Source organism: Enhydra lutris, unplaced genomic scaffold, assembly GCF_002288905.1.
Source record: "Enhydra lutris kenyoni isolate GAN:26980312 unplaced genomic scaffold, ASM228890v2 scaffoldscaffold5, whole genome shotgun sequence".
Taxonomy (NCBI): Eukaryota; Metazoa; Chordata; class Mammalia; order Carnivora; family Mustelidae; genus Enhydra; species Enhydra lutris.
In genome coordinates this window covers 48118232-48138398 of record NW_019154089.1, presented here as the reverse complement: position 1 = coordinate 48138398, position 20167 = coordinate 48118232, and the positions used below count along the sequence as shown (strand labels likewise).

Sequence of the window (20167 nt, the reverse complement as noted above, 5' to 3'; positions counted from 1 at the left end):
TTTTTCCTTTGGGTTCCATATTTACTTTGTAATAGTAATAGAAGGTTTTAATACTAAGAGCATACCATAATTATTACTACCACTACTATTACCACTACACTACTACCAAACTTTCCTCTACATATGAAAATCTTAGGGGCACCTGGGTGGCTCAGTGGATTAAGCCTCTGCCTTCGGCTCAGGTCATGATCTCAGGGTCCTGGGATTGAGTCCTGCATAGGGCTCTCTGCTCAGCAGGGAGCCTGCTTCCCCCCCACCTCTGCCTGCTGCTCTGCCTACTTGTGATCTCTCGCAGTCAAATGAATAAATAAAAAAATCTTTTAAAAAATATTTTCATGAAAATCTTAGTGCAAAAAAAGGCAGATATTCTGAGCTTTGCACAGGAGTAGTTACATTCCTGTGGTTAATCTTTTGACCAAAGGCATTCATTTGGAAAACACTAGCCAAAGGTCGGGGTATGGTTTATAGCTGTGAAATATACTGAGTTTCTTATGTGGGTCATCCTGAGGATTCTGCCCAAAAGGAGCAATCTGGAGGGACAAGAAAATCCCAACTGAGGGGTGGACCTCTACCTACCAGGAGGTAATGTAAGTATGCAGGCAGAGGAGCCCTTGACTGCCCTAGTCAAGGGAACTGAAAATGAGAGATGCACAGTGGTGAGGTCTTGAAAGTAATGCTCAAGTAGAAGAATTAACATCTGAAATCTGCCACAGTCAAAGCTAAACAGCCCAGATAAAAATTGTACCAAATAAGTCAGTCTGTTCTTAGCCCCATGCCTCTTCTTCCTCCTCCTGCTCTAAAGCTGAAAAGGCCCTAAACTGGCAGACAGCTAGTAAATGGAGAGGAGAAGGAGCACAAAGAGTGATGAGATAAACTGTAAACTCCACTGTAGTGTTTCTAAGTCTATGTCTGGATGCTAGGGTGAAGTTTTAAATTGAATGAGTGAGTTTTTAATATTGTACTGGCCTGGAAGTTTTATTACCTTGAAACAGAGACAGTCTCAGTCCATGTTGGCATGCCATAAGCTACTGGGAGGAAATTGAATACAGTGAACATGGGCTTTGGAATCAAAAAGCATCCCTGTTCTGCTATTTTTAAGTTCTGTGACCTAGGATAAATTACTCCTCTAGGATAAAGTTTACTCTTTTTAGCCTCCAAATTTTCATTCACAAAATAGAAGTAACAGAATGTATTTCACAGGACTGCCCTGAAGATTAAATGAAATAAGACTTGAAATGGTAGGCAATCAGTAAGTTCTTTCCCTTTCTCCTTTTCTCTAATTAGAGAGAGAGGATTATGTTGTTTTTATTTTTACACCTTCCATTTACTGCTTAACTAACTGTAACTGCGATTCAGCATGTTTATAACTTTCTACTGAAAATGCTCTAGCAAAATTCACCAATGACCAAACTGTCAAATTCAACAGCTATTTTCTGTTGTTCATCTTATTTGACCTCTTTATCAAATATCTATCACTGGCCTCTCCTTCCTGAAGCATCCTTTAGTGACACCATTCTCTTTGGCAATTTTCTCAGTGTCTTTGTCCTTCTCTTCCCCTCATTAAACCAGAATGTTCTTTAGGGAGCAATTTCCAGTCTGTTTCCCTCCTTCTTTCCCTCCTTCCTTCCTTCCTTCCTTCTTCCTTTTTGTTCTTTATATCTTCCCTGGTGATCTCATTCATTTCAGGTTTCAACTACCACTATATGCTGAAGACTCCCAAACTGCGATCTTCCAGCACATACCTGAGCTCTAGATCCACAATTCCAAATATTTTCTGGATACCATCTTTGGTCATCCCAGAGCAATACAATTCAACATACTCAAAATTCATTATCCTCAACCTGCATACCATTTTTTGTGATCACAATCTCCTTTTTGAGGATTTTTAAAAATTTATTTAAGATAGAACAGAGTGAACACCAAGTGGGGGGAGGAGCAAAAGGAAAGGGAAAAGCAGACTCCCCACTGAATAGGTATTGTGACCTGGGGCTCAATCCCAGGATGCTGGGATCATGACCTGAACCAAAGGCAGATTCTTAACTGACTGAGCCACCCAGGCACCCCTGTAATCGCAATCTCTTCGGGGTCGTTCACTGCATGCTCAGTCACGGAGATTAGAAACCTGAAGAGTCAAGATGGACTCTTCATTCATTATATCCAATCTGTCCACACATCCTGTTCATCTTAGTTCAAAGATGTCCAGAAAACGTATCCCTGCCTATCCAATCTCAGCACCACTGAAGTTCACATTCTTTTTTTTTTTTTTTTAAGATTTTATTTATTTGACAGAGAGAGAGAGATCACAAGTAGGCAGAGAGGCAGGCAGAGAGAGAGGGGGAAGCAGGCTCCCTGCTGAGCAGAGAGTCCGATGCCATCCCAGGACCTTGAGATCATGACCTGGGCCGAAGGCAGAGGCTTAACCCACTGAGCCACCCAGGCGCCCCTGAGGTTCACATTCTTATCAAATCTTTCTTCTTAACTGGTCTCAATATTCCTAGGCTTTACCTTTGATAATCAAATATGAACTCCTACACTGCGACCTGTCATGTTTCTAAAGCACAGCTCTGATTATGACTACTCTTTAAACACCTATAATTCCCCCACTTCCAATTAAATTGAAATACATTAATGACATAATGTGGTTTATAAGGCCTTCTATAATCTAGTTCTAACTTACCATTCTAGCCTTATCTTGACACTCCTCACTTAGCCTCACCGCAACTACAGTGGAATATAGCATTCTTCACAAGTCTGAAGTTCCAATAATCTATACAGATTTATTATTCTGCACCCTCGGCCTTGAATACCCTTCATCCAACTTATTTACCTACTCCTCAAGACCATTTCAAATATCATATCCTTTCCTGAGCCCACCCAACATTTCTTTTGCTAATTCTAATCCCTACGGCAGAATCATTAACCCCTCCTTTGTGTTTCCTTATATGTACATGCCTTTGTTAGTTTTATTTTGTACCTACTATTTGAAAGTACTATACTAGATAAGCTAAGCAATTTCCCAATACTATAAATCGTATAATAAGGTGACCGATTTTACTATGGTAATTTGTTTAAATAACTTCTATTTATGAAATAAAACTATCACATCTTATTTCAATTCTCCAATTCATTAATTATTGAAAGACTTAATCCCTAAATCACGTTTTTGTTTTTAAAGATTTTACTTATTTATTTCAGAGAAAGAGAGAGAAAGCAAGCACAAGCAGGGGGAGAGGCAGAGGGAGAACCAGGCTCCCCACCGAGCAGGGAACCAAACATGGGGCTCGATCACTGGGATAACGACCTGAGCCGAAGGCAGATGCTTAACCAACTGAGCCACCCAGACACTCTGCCTAGTTTTATAGTTACAATATTTTTTAAAAATGAGAATTTCTTGTGAAATATGGTTCAATATAGACAATGATTGAAATTATGAAAAATCTAAAAATTATTTACATTAGCATTGGTTATCCATGGGTTTCTAAGATGTTTTGACAATTAAGAATGCTTCAAACAAAATAAAATCACGATGATGACCAACTAAAGAAAAGCTAGGAAGTTACTAATAACAAGAAGTACATTCTCAGATTTATGTCAAGTAGCATCCTAAAATAAAGTTTAATTAGATTATTATATCTGCTTGGTAGAATCATTTTATAATCTTCCTTTATTTAAGAAAATTGTTTTAGATATAGCTTAAAACGGCTATCAAAAGGGACCCAAGAATAAAAGAAATGATAGGTTAAAAAATTAAACCAGTAGACTATAGCAATTAAACTGAAAGAAAAATTACAATAGAATGGACACAAAATCAGTAGGTTTGCTATAAAACAAGGTGGTTTAAAAAATGGATAAATATAAACACAAATAATTACATAGAATTTAAGATGACTTCATATGAATGTTTAAATTTTGTTGTTGTTGTTTTGTTTTGTTTTATTAATTTCTTTTCAGCATAGCAGAATTCATTGTTTATGCACCACACCCAGTGCTCCATGCCATACGTGCCCTCCATAATACCCACCACCTGGCTCCCCCAACCTCCCATATGAATGTTTAAATATTTGACCTCTTAAGCTTCAAAACATGGATATAAAAAAATCCTCTAAATTCATAGATCTATTTCCTAAGATATAAACTGAAGCTTACTCAACAGAAAATTACCTTGTGCCACTTTTCCAACTGTTTTGCTACATAACCCCTTTCATTCAGATAGGAAAATCCTTTTGGGATGGAAAGAAATCTGTAAATTAAAACAATAGTTTAACACAGAGCCTGACCACAAGTGTTTAAGGAACAAAAATATCTTAAGCAATACCATGTTTAAAGAGCTAAAAGACTTTAGAAATAGCTTCATCCTGACAGTAAAAGGTCAACTATTATTTACTATAATTTCAAATATAAATAAATTTTCATAATCTTGCAAAACACATGAATTCAACCACAGTAAAGAAAATGTCATGAAAATCATGTGGAGACACAGAAATGTAAAAGAAACATTAAGGAAAACAATGAAAAGACAGAGTTTCAGTATTAAAGGATATCTAAGATTCTAAAATAGACCTTTTTCAGAAGTTAACACTAAACTCTTTAAAGTGTTTCCTGTTTGGATTGAATCCAGCTTTAAAATACACTGCTAAAGAGAACACAACAAAAAACATAACTACAAGAAAAATTTACTTAACATTTACCTCAGGAGAAGAAGCAAACCCTTGTCTCCAAGGTGGGATAAAGCTGGCTTCATCTGAATAAGAGCATGAAGATTGGCCTAAAGAAAGTAATTATCAGGCAAATTAACAATTGCAAAATGATAGTAAATTGTTTCCAAAACACCTATATTAAGTACATTATAATTTCACATAATTTTCTATTAAAATTCAGTACTTTAATAAAGTTTAGTAATTAAAATAACAATAAAAATCATGTCCAAGTATTTTATTATAAAGTAATAAACCTTCACCTTGTCTTCACATGCTTCATCAAGAATATCAAGAGCTTCAGAAGAAATTGTTTTGTTTTTATCATGTAGCTGGGTAACTAGTAATTCAATGCCCCAATTATTGAAGAATTCAACATTAGCTCTCAATAATACTCTTAAATGTTTTGTTGCATACAGCCTGCAGGCCTACAAAGATAAATGAAAATATAAAAACAAACAAACAAAACCCAAACTTCATGGATAGTCTATTTGGACATTGTTTTAGGACAGTTTTGCTATTTGAAAAGAGCAGAAAAATTGGAATTGAGGGTCTAACCCCTGATATATTTTCTTAGTACTAGGTAAATAAAATATTTGCTTCAATCTAGCTGCTTCTTCCCCTTTACAGAAAGAAATGGGTACTGTATATGGCTCCTTGGAGGAACTACTGTTTTATTTTTATTATTATTTTTAAAGGTTTTATTTACTTATTTGACAGAGAGAGAGCAGGAGAGCACAGGCAGAAGGAAGTGGCAGAGGGAAAGGGATAAGCAGGTCCCCCCGCACTGAGCAGGGAACTTGATATGGGGCTTGATCCCAGGACCCTGGGATCCTGATCTGAGCCAAAGGCAGTCGATTGCCTGACTGAGCCACCCAGGCAGATGCCCCATGGAAGAACTACTATTTTAAAGTAAACTCAAATCCCATACCCTAATCTTAGAATTAGTAATTAATTTTGCTTGGCTAAATTTTATGAGGTAAAATAAAAAAAATACAGCTATAAAAAATACAGTTCTGTTAATGTTATACTCACATCAGTGGCTGCAGTAAGGATTTTGGAAAGGATAACTCTCGCCAATCCATCTCTGCTGTAGTCCAAGCTAGAAACGGTCAGTTTCAGTAAGTGATCTTGGTTTTTCAAGGAACAGAGATTAAGGAGACTTTAAAAAAAAAGGGGGGGGGAATGAAAATATAAACAAGCATTTCTAGAAGAAAGCATTTAATGATAAATATCACATAAAAAAGAGTAACAAAGCATCAAGATAACTCTAATTTTTTTTGGATTTTAACAGAATTTACCAAATATATATGTACATGGAATAAGAAGCATGCTACTTCTAACTACATTAAAGATTAAGTTCAGGAATATATTGAAACAACTACCATTGAAATACGCTGCATTTTTCCAGCATTTTGACTCCATGAGGGTGGCAAGAAAGTGTTCCAATAAATAAAAAGTAGTGTTGACTAAGGGTAGTCAATAAACCATTATTTTGAAGACTTCTTTCAGGTTTCATTCCAGATGAAGCATTGAGCCACTGAACAATATCTTTTACCAGATCTTCTAAGTATCCTTGCCCATCCTAAAAGCAAATACATTGTGATATTATTGGAAAAGCACTTAGTGACTATAATTAGAAAATTAACTTTAATCAAATCCAAGAAATGTAATGATAATGATAAAGTTACTAATAATGGATATCAACCACCAAGTATGTTCTTTTAAATTTCATTCAACACAATCCTGCATGAAGATGATATTATCTCCCATTTTACAAAGAGAACACCAGGTCTTCTATAAGGCACATAAGCTGTCTAAAGTCACATAGCTAATGATAGAGTCAGGATTCAAATCTAGATCTGAGCTCATTCCTTATGTTTCTAAATACAACTTATATATACTCAGAAATAAAAGGGAGAGGGCAAATTTAGTGAAAAACATTTGCTCTGGAAAATACTCAAAATGCTTATTACCTCTTCGGACTCAAGAAGAAATTCTGTAAACTGGCAACCCACAACTGTGAGCTGCTTGGACTTGGCAAAATCCAGATCCAGATTGGCATATAATTTACTGCTGGGCTTATAAAAGTAAAGTAGTCTTCGTACAAACCTAAAAGCAAAATAAAATTAGCAAAAAAGAAAGGAAAATTACTTTAAAATCTTAACCAAAGCTTAAGATAATAATAAAATCTTGAATATGTCTTGGGTTTAAACCACTGGAGTAAATGGCAAGGAATAAAAACATTTGGTACATTACACCCACACGCACACATGGAAAAACAACAAAATACAAAAAAACCCGCCTTAATTGTGAAGAATAGTTTGTAAAATAAGAATTTTATGGTGAGATGCCTCAAAGAAATATCAGAGAACAAAGACACTAGCTGACTAAATGCAGATGTAACAACAGCCTAGAAGATAGGCTTGGATAATACGAAGAAGACACCTGAACATAAATTTTCTTCTACTGTATTTTGTGACAATCTTTGTCCCATGACTCTGTAAAATAATCCTACACTGGATAATTGTAAGCAAAATCATACTACAATTCTGTCTGTTTTTCACCATTAGGCAAAAAAACAAGCACAAAAGCTGCAGGTAAAATTTAAGAAACTGAATTTATGAAGCAATGAACAATTTATATTTCAATGTTATAACTTTCAACATTACAAGCTAAGCTTCTAATTTAACTCAGTTCAATTTAATTTCATGCATTACAATCCATCCAATCCAATAATGGTGCCAATTCCAGAATGTGGAGAAACAAAGCTGAAAGAGACTTCATCCCTGTTTTCAACCAGTACGGAAAGTTGAGGCTAAGCTTCTTTATTCCAAGTTTATATATGTTTTGTATAAACTGAATAGAGATATTAAGTTAAATATCATGAGTAGATGAATATAACCAAATAATAAAGTTAAGGACATAAATTTTTCAGAAACATGAAGTAAAGGCTCTCTTATCGAATGAGATCATTAATGGTAGTGGATTAGTCTAAACTCAGAATGAGTAAAAAAATGCATGGGGTTACTAGAGAACAGCACAGTAGCTTGAAGTACTGTGTATGCCATGAACATTAGTATGTTTTATGAAAGGTGTGGAGAACATTAACTTGGTTAAGGGGAATGAATGTAAAGAGGAGGACAAATGGCTAACCCTCCAAAGTCAGATGCAAATCCAAGTAGAGACAGAATAGTAAAAATGGCCATCATTTTAGGAGGGTAACACGATGTCCTTATTATGTCATCCTCATGCCTAGGGCTAAGATTACAACATTGTTGAAATTACCCCCATTTGAGAAACTTTCATCTGAAGTACTTCGTATGTTCCAAAAGTAAAACCAGAATATAAATACTAGAAAAAGAATTATCTGATGCTTTTGGGTTGTTAGAGTATACACAAAAATGTATATACATGTACCTACTGAATACCGACTATTAAAATGTATGTATGTGTCTTTTTTTTTTTTAAGATTTTTAAAATTTATTTATTTGACAGACAGAGATCACAAGTAGGCAGAGAGGCAGGCAGAGAGAGAGGGCAGGGGAAGCAGGCTCCCTGCTAAGAAGAGAGCCCGATGTGGGGATCGATTCCAGGACCCTGAGATCATGACCTGAGCTGAAGGTAGAGGCTTTAACCCACTGAGCCACCCAGGTGCTCCTGTATGTATCTTTAAAACACCAATTATTACTTTTCATGGGTATCAGGTATAATATAATTCAAATATAAGTTCTTTCAATTTATTTATTTATTTATTTATTTATTTATTTATTTATTTATTTTTTAAAGATTTTATTTATTTATTTGACAGAGAGAGATCACAAGTAGACGGAGAGGCAGGCAGAGAGAGAGAGAGAGGAGGAAGCAGGCTTCTTGCTGAGCAGAGAGCCCAATGTGGGACTCGATCCCAGGACCCTGAGATCATGACCTGAGCCTAAGGCAGCGGCTTAACCCACTGAGCCACCCAGGCGCCCAAAGTTCTTTCAATTTAAATGCAAAACAGTTTTTACATACCTGTGTAACTGTTCATCTTTATAGTTTCTTAGATTTACATTTGGCCACTAGAAAAACACAATATGTTACATCATATATGTATTTATCAATTCCCAAAATATAATTTATGATGAATTACAATGAATAATACAATGAAGCCATAACCAAGAAGTAGTCTGTCCTACCTTTAGAATGGTCCCTATAAGATTCCAATTCCATTCAAGATTCTCTTTATGTTGAAGGACTTGGCTATCTCTAAGGTTCATTAGAAGGGCTTCCTCTGTATCCTAACATCATCAGAAAGTAATAAGGAAAATTAAGGCAAATTATCTTCACATTCAGAAAACGAAGTTCAAATTTTTAAAATTCAATTTCAATTTAAATTTCATTTAAGGATGAATTATCAAGGCTTTTTAACTTTAAAAAGTTATAAAAACATAGCTCTAAACAGCCTAGTCATTATAAAACTAGAAAGCCATTTGAAATTCCATAAGCATGAATAAAACTGCTAACTCAAGCAAGTATATGCATATTAAAATCCATCAGTTAAAAATTAAGAAACTAAGTTAAAAACTGCGACATTTCACGTCAGTACCTTAAGAACAAATATATCTTTCTGAACTCGGAGATACTGATCCCGTTTCTGGTGGGTTGCTATTGCTTTCTGAATAATGTGATCTAAATGAAGGCTGTAAGGTTTAGGTCCTCGTTTCTTCATTTCATGGAAGCGTTTTAAACAGTTCAAGGCTGCACTGGCTCGCCTAATTAAAAAAAAAATGAATTAATTCTGTAGCAAAGCTAGCATAATTTTAGAGATCACTCTGGTAAATTAGTAAAATATTTAAATTCAAGGCTAGAGATTGTTACTAAAAAGTAAATTATTTAATCAAATTTGAACCACAAAGAAAAAAATCAAGAACACTGCTGATTTGTATGAAGAAACACTATGTAGACCCAACTAAATATGTATTTATTAATCTTTTCTTCTGTGGTGGTGGGCACTTTTTGTATACTGGTTTTAAGAACTCCTAAAAGGAACCCAGTTTTCTCTCTTTTCTTAGAGAAGTTTAAAATTTGCTTTTCACATTTAAATCCTTAATCCACCTGAAAGGAATTTTTGCTTATGGTAAAAGGCTGGAATATTTCATTTCCCCCCATCATGTGGATAACTGATGATTCCAGTATCAGTTTGTATAGTCTCTATTTTCCCACACTGATCTGCAACTGTTAATGGTATCCTTCTAAACATCATTTTTAATTCCTTGTTTGTGGTCCATAAAAGCACAGTTTTCAAGAATCGGTAGCAATCAAGTCTCAACTCCAGAATTTCTGGTGAAAACAAATCAGATTTAAAATTTTAAAACCTTAAGATGTGCTCAGATTGGGAACTAATGAAGGTAAAGAAAGCTTGCTGAGCTAAAAACAAACAAAAAAAACCATTATAAGACTATTATTACTGAAATTTTGAAGGTAAATTTGAATTCCTGATGAACCCTGAAATTCATGGCCATAATCTGACCTAGAGAGGTTAGCTCTACCAGGCTTTGGGAAACACAGTCTTCCATCATGAAACTACTATCCATCATGAAACTGAAAGGGGCTTCTGGCTGGCTCTGTCAGTAGGGCATTCAGCTCTTGACCTTGGGTTTATCAGTTTGAGCCCCACACTAAATACAGAGATAGATTGCTTGAATAAATAAACTTAAAAAAAAAAAACAAAAAAAAAAAACCCTGAAAGCTACCATTACTTATGGAAGCCTAGGGAACTGAGATAATCCCTAGTTAACTCTCAGTTTATAATACAAGTTCATTCTATTCATTCTATTAAATAATAAATTTATTTAATTTTATTAAATAATAAATTTAATAATAAATTCACTGGCAGAGATAAAATTAAAAGAATGTTATTTATTTATAGTGAGGCCCACATATGTACTTCTGAATAAAGCTAACTAAACTTTTAAGAACTGTGTAACTGTCAATAAAATTAACAGTTCTGAACTGCTAATGAACTATATTTCACTAATACTACAAAAAAGTCTAAATATATAGATTTTTCTAATAGGTAGAATTAAAGAAAAAAAAAGAAAGGAAGGAAGGAAGGAAGGACGGAAGGAAGTCAGACTCCTGGCTTAGACTAATCTTAACCAAATGAAAAAGATTCCTACTAGCACTTTCTAATCAAGCTTCTCCATCTTTACCTTTTAAATTATATTTTATTTTTAGCACTGAAATTCCAGCAGACCTACAGCTGTATTAGCATACTTTCGTTTATAAATTCTGTTTGCAGTATCTCCTTCAGATTTAAAAGTTTAGCTTACTTCAGTGCCTATAGTATGGGTTACTAAATTCCAAAATTTTTAAAGACACATACAAATGAATACATTGCTATTCTTTGTGCTTTATTAAGTACTTTAGACATTAAAGAGCCCGAGTTGCTACTCAAAACATAAAATAGTCCAAAAAATTCTCAAACACCATTTTTAACGATGTGGTAGAGTTTATGTCCTGGTCCAGAAACATGCTAGAAAAATTTGATTTTATTTTACTAAGCTATAATACTTTGTAGACTACATTAAATAATACTATCAATTTTCCTCTCATCTGTAAGGCATCCCAAAAGAATTCCACCCCTCCCCCCCACAAAAAGCATTTCCAAGCAAACTCTACACATATACATACATACAGAATTTTAAAAAGAAGAGAAGGTCATCTAAATACCCAATTATTATTATTAAATATACCAGGCACAGTCTTTGCTAGAGCTCTGATACTTACAGTCTCTTTTCCTTGGGAATATCAAAAGATGCAGCCATATTCATTAGGGTAGGCAGGCAGTGCAAATGATGGCTATGTGAATGAGGAAGTATTGTATTTGCCTAAAAAATGAAACAGTATTTTTTAGGAGGTGACAAATAGGAATATTTTATATAATAGATTATCCACAGATAAAATACTAAAGCTTTTACTCATGAAATGAACTTAATGATTCACTTTCCAATACATACTTATTTATAATTTATCTTATCTACTTTCAGTAAGGATGAGACTGAATGAAGATACAGACTCATATAACATTAATAAAATTCTGAATTTTACAGATCCTTTATTAAACATTAAGTGGTAACTTAAAATGAATTTAGTTACAATTAAACTCAATTCTTAAATGATCTGAAAGGATTACATATCAAAACTTAGATCCAGTGCTATAATGTTACATTAATCCTACTTTCCAAACAAAACCCACCACACAATCTGCTTTCCACCAGTGAAGATAAGTAAATTAATCAAATATGGAAGCCAGAAAATGTAAGCATAACAAGCAATGAACTAATACCACTATATTCAAAATGAACAGCTTTTTTATTTCAAGGGAATCTAGAATTCTGGTCATGGAGGAAGGAAAAAATGAAATTTATAAAAAAGATTCCCTTCATAAAGAACAAGTAATTCTAAATATTGACAATCTTACAGGAAATGATATATTAAGAACTAAAATAAAAGGGATGCCTGGGTGGTTCAGTCGGTTAAGCATCTGCATTCAGCTCAGGTGGTAATCCCAGGGTCCTGGGATGGAGTCCGGCATCGGGCTCCTTGCTTGGCAGGGAGTCTGCTTCTCCCTCTGCCTGCTTCTCTCTCTGCTTGTGCTTGTGCACATGCATGCTCTCTGACAAATAAATAAAAATCTTTAAAAAATTTAATCAATTAAAAAAATAAAAATCAGATCTGAAGGGATGCCTGGGTGGCTCAGTCAGTCAAGCGTCTGCCTTTGGTTCAGGTCATAAAGGGTCCTCGGATCAAGTTCTGCACCGGGCTCCTTGCTCAGCAGAGCCAGCTTCTCCCTCTGCCTGCCGCTCTCCCTGCTTGTGTTCTCTTTCTCTAACAAGTAAATAAAATCTGAAGAAACAAAAAAATCAGATCTGAAAACCTGCAGAATTATTTATTCTTCCATGGATGGACTGAAGGAGAACAGAGCATGTGGCTAAACAATTCGTTGGTAAATAAAATAGTTATCATTAAACTCTGTTTAATTCTCTTTACCTCACTCACAGAACCCAGCTATGATGTGGAAAAAAACAAAACAAAATACTAGAGGTGGGGAGGACTGAAACAACAAAAACAAAAAAGTACTTTGCCAATATGAGATGATCATAACGTAATTTTAAAAGATCTGCTACAAGGTTACTTCTTCCTTAACCAGTTAAAATGGTTTTTATTTAGTATTCTATTAACAAACAGGTGACCTAGAAATAGGAATTCTATCTTGCAAACAATCAGTTCTCCCATTGCTTGATTTGCTGGGAGTAGAGAATGGTTGGATCACTTCCTAAGTGCCTTGTTTCCAGAAGTTACTGACATCATAAAATCAAGGCAAACCAACCCCCAAACAAACAAACAAACAAAAAAACACAAAAAACTCACCTTCTAAGCCTCAACTCACAAGTTTGCAGAGAATGTTTTCAAACAAGGGAATTATACTTAGAATTTTTTTCAGTTTTCTAAAATTCAGGCACTAATTGCTGCATCAATTCCACTGCTGCCTGACTGAAGTAATATCTAGTTTTGTAATTTCTTGCTTATTAGGCAACAAATCTTTTTGAGATACATAAAGACTTGTAAGACTCAAAATGTTAACATCAAAAGTGGGTATAAAAATCTATATTCAGTACTTTTTGATTTTTACATGTTCCATTTATAAAACTAGCCTATACTATATATACACATTATACACACACACACACACACACACACACACGTATGTATAGACAGATACAAGGCATCAAGGGTTCTTCGCAGCATAAAGACAAACACTCAAAAAAAGCAAACTTACTTTTTGAGATACTACAAAGTAACATTATTTTATAAATTAAAACATTAATGGTATGAAACATAATCAGAAGTTGTTCAACTTACCATATGTAAAAGCTCTCCTAAAAGGATGGTAGCTCTAACTGAGATATGGTCATCACTGTTTGTTATCACTTCAACCAAACCCTTTGAAAATATAAAGAAAATATTACTGTTGCAAAACAGTACATAGGAACACATTTCAGCATCACATATGCTTATTGCTCTGAAAGAACTCTGTCAGAGAAAATTTAAAAATAAAATAGAATAAAATAAGGTTTGTAAGTCTTACCTCTAGAAGCCCATTACGAATGAACGCAGAGAGTATCAGTGCCAAATAATTATCCATAAGGTCTGGCCTAGAAATAAACATAGCACAGAAACAGTTTAAAAACTGCTCAGTATATTACATGATTTACCAAATAAACAGTAATTATAATAAATTTGAACTATTTCCCTAAATTCTACCTGGATCTGGCTCGATGAGGAAGAATAGTTTTTGCCTCAGCTGCTACAAAGCCATCTGAAAGCCTCCAACTGTCTTGGAATCTGCCTGGATCTAAAATAGTTAAAATTAGGTAGTTACAAGAAAGTGAGAAATCACTAAAACACATCAGTTAACCATTGGCTAGTCAGGCTATAAAGAATGCTGTAAAATGGTTAAAAAAACAAAATTGGTTAAAAAAACAGACTGAGGGGCACCTGGGTGGCTCAGTTGGTTTAAATGTCCAACTCTCGATTTTGGCTCAGGTCATGATCTAGGGGTTGTGGGAATGAGCCCCACATGGGGCTCTGGGCTTAGCAAGGAGTCTGCTGGACATTCTCTTCTTCTCTGCTGCCCCTGCCCACTGAAATACATAACTAAATCTTTAAAAAATGTTAAAAAAAAATAAATGAAAAGGCATACAGCAAATAAATGATTTATTGATATACACAGATCTAAACTTCTTTCATTTTGGGACTTCGGAGTCATTTCGGTAAAACACAACTATAGCAAGGATTAAATAATCTAATTTGAGAACTACATCATTTTCTTATCTCTGCTCGTTCTTTGTTCATTTTTCTATGAATTTCACTGCTCATTTGCAATATTTAGGGTGATGGTAAAGAAATTAACATTTCATATTTTTTGAAATTTATTTAAGGTTTTACTTTTATATTAATTTATTATGCTAGGATGATGCAGTAAGAAAATGGTATTCAATATTTAGTTCAGTATTTTGCCTTTGGGGTACTCTGTGTATTACATAAACCATTTTAAAAATCACAGTATATGAACAGATACAAATGGACTTCAATACTTACCTACACTGAGCAATGCTTCTATGAATTCTTCAGTCACAACAGGTAGAGGAAGACGAAATATATCATAGAGCACTTCAAGCAGACCTCGCTGCAAGTACAAATAAATACAGTTCATTTATTTTTATGGAAGGATCTTCATTTAAATTTAAAAATTTAAGACAGATGTTTTAAATGTCCTATTCACAGAGAAAAAAACAGAAAGAGAACTCCTTATTTTAGAAAACTGCCATCTCAGGTCTATACTAGAGAAGAAATAACTATGGTGTGCTTACTACATACACGACTTAATCTTTTCAATTAATCTTTTATTATCCCCACTGTAGTACATATGGAAAAACAGATTTAAATGTAATTTGCCCAGGTCACGGAACTATAAAGACTAAAATAAGGAGTCAAATCTCAGTGGGCCAAACTCCAAAAACCATGTTCTTTCACCACCTGCAAAGCAAGCCATCATGTGAACTGGCCCCACCCTTTAGTTCCCTGCTTATAGATCTTTCCATCTAAAATCATATCCTTCCATTTCCATGGTCTAACGGCTTCTCAGTTCACATTTTAAGCAGGGAACCCCTAGCTAACATCTTCTAATGTTTTTCAACTCCAGGTTTGGCTCATATAAAGAAAAACAAGAAAAAGGCAAATTTTATTCTTTTGAGCACAATTAAAACATTTAAGTAGAAAAGGAAGAATCACCGAAGAGTTCATGTTTTCCCCTCCAATTTCAATTTCTTTTAGCTGTTTGGTATAAATTACAATGCACTAATAATTTAGGAATATATCTAATAAATAAGCATATAAATATTAACGACCCAATTTTTATGAAAACCACCATTCATTTTAAAAAAACATAAGTTAGAAGGCATAAGATACATAAATACTGCATTTACTTTTTCCTAAATATATTTCTGTATTGCTTGAACCTTTTACAATGAGAATGCCCTCCTCTGTCTGCATTTCTAAATGAATAAAGCATAATTAATTTTGTATTTTTAATCCAGTTTTTAATTCAGTCATAGTTCCTAACAACATCAAATTATTTGCATTAGCCTCAGGGTTCAACTTTATTCAAGTATTTTTTTTCAATGCTCTATGATACAGACGAACAATTCATGAGGAAAAAGCAACACATGAATTAAGTTTTTTAATAATTAATTTCCTCTGTTAAAAGTCTGGGAATGAAATAGTAAGAGTAACTTTTGCCTACCCTTATTTCCATATTTGGTATACAAAGTACTCCAATTAGAGACTGGATCCCAGAGTTTCCAGGTTTACACAAATTAATAATACCTAAAGAGGATAAAAAAGAAAAAAAAAATCACTGATTTAAATTTCAAAAAATACATAGAGCAATGTATTCGTAATATAAAATCTGTGATATTTTTCCAGATAACTTCAAAATTATGCTATTATTTGGTTATCATAAGTAACATTTCCCTACTGACTAGAGAGCATCAGTAATTTTATCATTTAAATTTTATTTTGTATCATTTAAATTTAAATATTTGTTGCATACTCAAAAAAGTTCATCAATCTGACTGCCTAGTACTCCTCCTGTTTGCTGATGAGTGAGTCCCAGAGTCAGAATACTAGAGAGAGTAGAACAATGTTCTGTCTCTCTTACCTAATACCTCCTTAACCTAAAGTGAAATGAAAAAATTTGCTCGGTATTTGTCTTTTAAAAGCATAATTCTAGGGGCGCCTGGGTTGCTTAGTGGGTTAAGCCTCTGCCTTACGCTCAGGTCATGATCTCTGGGTCCTGGGATGGAGCCCTGCATCGGGCTCTCTGCTCAGCAAGGAGCCTGCTTCCCCGCCTTATCTCTCTGCCTGTCTCTCTGCCTACTTGTGATCTCTCTCTGTCAAATAAATAAATAAAATCTTAAAAACAAAAAAAAGTATAATTTTAAAATTTATTGAATGTACAAAAAAACTATAATTGGCAGAATTCAAATAATCTGTATAGATTGATATTTTAAGTGGGAGAATTAAGTCAAACAATTTAAAGCACATTAGTATGTCACAAAGGAAGTGAATAGCCAATAAACGCATACAAAATATTAGTATCATTAGTCACTATGGAAATCTAAGTAACATTTACAATTAGATACCATGACACATCCCCTAGTATGGCTAAAATGTAAGACAATGTGAAATGCTGGAAAGGATGCAAGCAACTGGAACTTGTACATGCTGATGATAGGAGTATAAAATAGTTTAAGTATTTTGAGAAAAAGTCTGGCAGTTTCTTATAAAACTAAACATATATCCACCTTGTGACTCAGCAATTCCATTTGGGTATTTACCTAAGGCAAATGGAAAGCTCATGTCCACAACAAGACTTTTTAATCAACCGGGTAATCATTAGCACACAGACTTACAAATAGTCAATTTTAGTAATTTTGTACAAATCCCTCTCTAATAATAACATACAAAGTTAAGACCAGGTTAACATCTAAATTAGATGCTGCAATAGTAATTTAACATTTGAAAAAATGAATCAAGTTTTTCTTATTAAGCAGCACAAGTAACTTACCTGCCCATGACCGGAATGTTGCTATGATTCCCATTTTACTGGCTAGAAACCTCGCTTCTCTGTCTTCTCTGAGAGGAGGTGGGTGCAGGGCGCAAAAAATTAAATGTTAAAATAAAAAGTGAGATTTCCCTCTACTATATCAGGAAAAAAAACTATCATTAGTTAACATTTAAATATTTACACAGGAAATAAAACATGTTTTAAAAAAAAAAAGGTCAGATCTACCTCAAAGAAAGTTACCCAATTATATATTGACCCCCGCCCCAATTTAAAACTCCCAACATAGTTTAAAGTAAGTTATAAATTCCACTTTTCAATTTGGTTCTACTTTTCCTGCTCTTCCTGAAAATTATTCTTAGATACCTCATTAATACCTCTAATTGAGCACTACAGACAGCACCACCCTATTTATTTAATAAGCATCCCTGTTAAAAGGCTACCCCTTAGCAAAGAAAATTACCTCTTACTTTTACCACATGTTTTCTTTTTTTAAAAGTTTGTTTGTTATTTAAGTACATATATGTATGTATGTAATCTCTACACCCAATGTAGGGCTCGAACTCATGACCTCAAGATCAAGAGTCACATTCTCTTCTCACTAAGCGAACCAGATGCCCTACCACAAGTATTCTCTTCACTTGAAAATTCTTGCCCCAAACTTATTTCAGCATTTCTTTACTTTTCTTTTTTTATTTTAGCATTTCTAACATGCAAGCTCAACAACCCATATACTCACTGATATGAAATAACTAGATATTATTAATATCACAGCTATTTTATTCTAATTGAGTATTCGAGTGTCATACTGTTTCCTTATGCAATAGTTTTTGACCATTAATCAAGCAACAGAACTATTATATTCATTAAATATTTTCCACATATGACTTATGGCCGGTTTCAATACTTAATAGCAATCTTCCACTATTTATGCCATGTCAACCACCTCTATTTTCCCAACTGTCTGTGGGTTTTTTTGTGCTTTTTGTCTTCCCTAATAAGGTCTTTAACAGTTTTGAGAATACAGAAATCCGAGAACTGGGAAAGAAAAAATAAAGGGGTTGGATTTAAAAAAAAACAAAAAAAAACAAGTTAAAGAACAGTGAGCAGTCTGCGAAAGAGAAATGGAACACTTAAAAAAGATACACAAACGAGCCACACTAAGCTCTGCAGCATCAAATACATGAGAATGTAACAGAAACTAAAATGAGAAGATAGGGTGGTGGAAGAAATGAGAATTGGACAATTATGGGATAAAGTTTTCACAGCTCCTTCTTGTAAAGATGTTAGTGACAGGGGCACCTGGGTGGCTCAGATGGTTGGGCATCTGCCTTCGGTTTGAATCATAATCTCCACATCCTGGGACAGAGCCCCATGTAGGGCTCCCAGCTCAGTGGGGAGTCTGCTTCTCCCTCTCCCTCCGCCTTTCCCCCAGCTTGTACTCTCTCAAATAAATGAATACATCTTAAAAAAAAATGTTAGTGACAGGATTGCCTGGGTGACTCTGTCAATTAAGCATCCAACTCTTGATTGAGGCTCAGGTCATGATCTAGGGTCATGAGATGGAGCTCTGCATCAGGATTCAGGTTGAGCAAGCGAGGAGCCTGCTTAAGATTCTCAGTCTTTCTCTCTCCTTCTGCCCCTCCCACCTGCTCACACTTGCTCTCTCTTCAAAAGAAAAGAAAATGTTAATGACATACCTACAGTGACTGCCTAGTAATCCATCTCTAACCTACTCAATAAATTTGTAATATTAAAAAAAAAAAAATCACTCCATTTTCCCTTGTTCCCTGGCCATAATGTACCAATGCTCCAGAAACCACCCATAGTCCAGGAACTAAATCAAAGTAAAGCACAGAACCAAACAGGTAAGAAAGGATTTTGGTAGAATGTACCTTATCCCTCCAACTCTAAAAACAGCCAGGCTCATCTCTCACTCATCCGGGTAGGCAGAATTCTAAAAATGTCTACCATGCCCTCAAGATTCCACGCCCTATCCCTGGATCCTGTGAATATGGTATCATTGCTATGACTGTGACTAATTTAACCTTATACAGCCTGGCAGATCTTAAAAGACAGGGAGATAATCTGGTAGGCTTGATCTAACTGGAGCTTTCACTAGCTAATGGCAGAAGAGAAAGAGAGATTCAAAGCAAAGGATTCCAGGAATTTCTGCTCTGTTTGAAGACAGAGGGAGCCAAGTGCCAAGGAACAAGGGTGGCCTCTGGAAACTGAGAGTAGGCCCCAGCTGACAGCAAGGAAACAGAGATCTCAGTTTTACAGTAGCAAGGAAGTAAATTCTGCCAACGTGAATGAGCTTGGAAATGGATTTTTCATCAGAACTTCCAGATAAAAGCTATGCCAGCTCTTATCTGACTGACCTCTTCTGACCTACTGAACTGTGAGCTAATAAATTGATTTATTTAAGTTGCTACATTCATAGCAATTTGTCAGTTAACAGTGGAAAGTGCATTTCTGCCATCAATAAGGAGAATATCAAATGTCATCAGGAAAAGCCAAGAAAGGAGCCTAAGAATCCCAATTCACAACTCAGCAGGAGGAAGATTTGAGAAGTCTTAAACAGAGAACACCTATTTTGATTTCTTAGCTCAGGTCATGAAATATTAGGGTGTGATCAGTCCATAGTTATAAGAGTAATTAAAGACATAAAACGAGGTCTCGGTCAAGATGGCGGAGAAGTAGCAGGCTGAGACTACTTCAGGTAGCGGGAGATCAGCGAGATAGCTTATCTAAAGATTGCAAACACCTACAAATCCAACGGGAGATCGAAGAGAAGAAG

General features: G+C 34.8%; 1 protein-coding gene across 1 annotated transcript in view; it reads right to left on the bottom strand.

Annotated features, from left to right (window-relative positions):
- The window catches only part of LOC111140909 (RPTOR independent companion of MTOR complex 2), a 134092-nt gene that overhangs the window by 28685 nt on the left and 85240 nt on the right, over positions 1–20167 (bottom strand). The window contains exons 10-25 of the mRNA XM_022493171.1: positions 17371–17438; positions 16045–16127; positions 14841–14928; positions 14004–14094; positions 13828–13894; positions 13602–13682; positions 11466–11566; positions 9283–9448; positions 8873–8974; positions 8709–8755; positions 6671–6806; positions 6080–6279; positions 5730–5856; positions 4958–5122; positions 4689–4765; positions 4162–4240 (exon numbers count right to left, since the gene is read on the bottom strand). Of these exons, the coding sequence (XP_022348879.1) occupies positions 4162–4240; positions 4689–4765; positions 4958–5122; positions 5730–5856; positions 6080–6279; positions 6671–6806; positions 8709–8755; positions 8873–8974; positions 9283–9448; positions 11466–11566; positions 13602–13682; positions 13828–13894; positions 14004–14094; positions 14841–14928; positions 16045–16127; positions 17371–17438 (1678 nt within the window). The remainder of the gene's footprint in view (positions 1–4161; positions 4241–4688; positions 4766–4957; positions 5123–5729; positions 5857–6079; positions 6280–6670; positions 6807–8708; positions 8756–8872; positions 8975–9282; positions 9449–11465; positions 11567–13601; positions 13683–13827; positions 13895–14003; positions 14095–14840; positions 14929–16044; positions 16128–17370; positions 17439–20167) is intronic.